This window comes from Anopheles darlingi, chromosome 2, assembly GCF_943734745.1.
Source record: "Anopheles darlingi chromosome 2, idAnoDarlMG_H_01, whole genome shotgun sequence".
Classification (NCBI taxonomy): Eukaryota; Metazoa; Arthropoda; class Insecta; order Diptera; family Culicidae; genus Anopheles; species Anopheles darlingi.
In genome coordinates this window covers 63898557-63901056 of record NC_064874.1, presented here as the reverse complement: position 1 = coordinate 63901056, position 2500 = coordinate 63898557, and the positions used below count along the sequence as shown (strand labels likewise).

Genomic DNA, 2500 nt, shown 5'->3' with positions numbered 1-2500 from the left:
CCGGATACGTTTCACGCCCGACTTTCGGCCAAGTCACGCACTTACCTTTATCGGTTGGCGGTGCTGAAAGCGGGAGCGCTCGGTGGGCACGGCGACCAGCATCCTCACCTGCGCTTTATTCCGATCGAGGAACAAGATCGCTGCTATTTCATTGGGTAAAACTGTGAAGCGGGATCCAGCCGGCTTGAGCTGATCGCATTTATGATTTTGCAGACACCCTCAGTTCAGTATTGACACGTTTTCACGCATTGCGCGAATGTTTGAGGGTAAACATGATTTCCGTACTTTTATGGCCGTGGCACGGGGAAACCCGCGCCAGCTGGAAGCGATGCACTCGGTGCGTAGCATCGAGAGCATTTCCGTCTCACGTGGTTGCGCGATGACCTGTGGGCACAATCGAGAGCAGACAGAGCGCTACTACGACTACTGGGACGTTCATATCTGTGGCCGTTCCTTTCTTTACCGGCAGGTAATTCATACATGATCGGTGCAACACAAGAATTGCAAGCGTTTGCTGGAATATGGTAACGGTTTCCTGTGCCTTTCATGCTACGATTTTTCTATCTTCTGTCCAAAACAGGTTCGTCGTATGGTAGGGGCTTGGGTAGCCGCTGCAGAGGGACGAATCACTGAGCGTGACATCTACCGGATGCTGACGGTGCCATCCCAGGTATCCTGGTGCAGTAACGTGTTCGTAGCGCCCGCCTTTGGATTGTACCTTTGCCGGGTCGAGTACGATCCGAACGATCTGCTTTTCATCCCGGGAGGTGAGACCGTCCACCAGCATGAGCTTTCTCGAGCAGTTGCGGAACCGTAAGGCGGATCTGCAGCGCACCGAAACGATGGTTACTTATCTGGACGGTAGCCGGAAGATCTTTCGCCATGGCCTCGAGATTGATGCACCTCCGCGTCTTGGCTTCATCGTGGACACTAGCCCCGACCAGGTGCCCGCTTGTATCGTGCGTGATTTTCTCTATCTCGGATCGCAAGATTGTGTACGCAGGAGCGTAATTCGCAAGTACGGCATCACGCACGTGCTTAGTGTTGGCATCGAAATGCCACCATTAGACGAAGATGATGAGGCAGATGAAGATTGTAAAATTGAAGGAAAGTTTATCGAATGTTTAGATTTACCGGAAACACGGCTGGATGATGTGCTGGTCGTTAGCAATGCATTCATAGACAGCTGCCGAAAAGAAGGTGGACGTGTGCTCGTACATTGCAACGCTGGTGTTTCACGATCACCATCGATCGTGATCGGCTATCTGATGCAACGGTGCGATCAATCGTTCTTGCAGGCATTCGGAACGGTCAAAACCAAGCGGCCCTGCGTGCAGCCTAATGCGGGTTTCTTTCAGCAACTGAAACAGATGCAAACGTGAGCCCGAGCTTTTTGTCTTTATTCATTAGAAACGATCAGCGTCAGTGGCGGGGGCTTCGAGTGTGGGACCCCGGGGTAACTAGTCGCACTTACGGTTTTTACGGTATTTTGTATTTTTACAAACACAAACATGGAAAGTACATAAAATAATAAAACCATTTTTTAAACTTTATATCTAAACGACACCACCATAAAACGCTTGTATTGTATAAATCATCACACTTCATTTATGAATTACACACTAGAGAAGAATACGAGAATATTAAATCGTAAGTGGCGAGAGCGAAGGAGGCTATGGAGGGTATTCCATCGATCGCCCTCCAAGGGTTCTAATTCGTTATAAAACCCCTAGTAGTCGCAATTAAAAATTGAAACGTATATCACCATACACTAAGCACGCTTGAATTAAGAGTGTAATAGCAACGTTTAAAGTATGAGTAAATTATCATCATCGTCGCCTTCTTCTCCATCCTCGCTATCGCTAGAGGCAAACTCGGGCCTTGGGTTGAGATCGATCAGGTTGTGGTGTAGCTCCGGCCGTAGGTTTCTTCGATCGCCAACTCTGTAATTTACTTCTGCCTCTTCCTCGTCGTCATCATCATCGTCGCCATCGTTAGCATCGTCGTCGTCACTGTTACTGCTACTAGCACTACTTGCGCTTGTGATGGTTGCCTGGGTATGATCCAGCAATTCACTAGAGCTTGCTGCTGCTGCTCCTGTTGTTTCTCGTGAGTTTGCTGCCGTTTGTGCGGTTTCGGTGTCGCTGGTCGTTTCCTGGCGACCATCTAGCACCGATTCATATGCTTCCGGGGCAGCAGCAACGGCCGCAGCGGAAGTGGAAGCCCCTTCGTTCAAATTCATTTCCCCCAAGGCGGAAGACAGTTCGTGCATGTCTGCTGTGCTGCTAGATCCCGGTTGTGTCGGTGGTGGCTCGAGCCGTAACCCGGCAACACCCTTCTTTGGAATCGTCACCAGATCCCGTTTGACGCGCCGGATGCGTGAGTAATCGTTCTGTCGGATTTGGCAACGGTGCTCGAAGTTTACGATGTAAACGAACCCAGCGACCAGTATTTTGCAGCTCTTCTCACCCGCACCGTACGCTTCCTCGAGCTCCTGGCT

The 2500-nt window shown here is 50.2% G+C and overlaps 3 protein-coding genes across 3 annotated transcripts in view; 2 read left to right on the top strand and 1 right to left on the bottom strand.

Annotated features, from left to right (window-relative positions):
* Nucleotides 1-956, top strand: part of LOC125950575 (tRNA pseudouridine synthase-like 1) — a 1504-nt gene extending 548 nt beyond the window's left edge. The window contains exons 3-5 of the mRNA XM_049678687.1: nucleotides 1-155; nucleotides 214-469; nucleotides 581-956. The exon at nucleotides 1-155 is cut by the window's left edge and continues 157 nt beyond it. Of these exons, the coding sequence (XP_049534644.1) occupies nucleotides 1-155; nucleotides 214-469; nucleotides 581-817 (648 nt within the window). The 3' untranslated portion in view covers nucleotides 818-956. The remainder of the gene's footprint in view (nucleotides 156-213; nucleotides 470-580) is intronic.
* Nucleotides 843-1382, top strand: LOC125959432 (dual specificity protein phosphatase 19). The gene has a single exon (XM_049692256.1). The coding sequence runs from the start codon at nucleotides 843-845 to the stop codon at nucleotides 1380-1382; it is 540 nt and encodes a 179-aa protein (XP_049548213.1).
* Nucleotides 1383-1814: 432 nt separating this feature from the next.
* Nucleotides 1815-2500, bottom strand: part of LOC125950572 (E3 ubiquitin-protein ligase rnf146) — a 1484-nt gene continuing 798 nt past the window's right edge. Inside the window, 2 exon segments of the mRNA XM_049678683.1 lie at nucleotides 1815-2055; nucleotides 2057-2500. The exon segment at nucleotides 2057-2500 is cut by the window's right edge and continues 192 nt beyond it. Of these exon segments, the coding sequence (XP_049534640.1) occupies nucleotides 1951-2055; nucleotides 2057-2500 (549 nt within the window). The 3' untranslated portion in view covers nucleotides 1815-1950.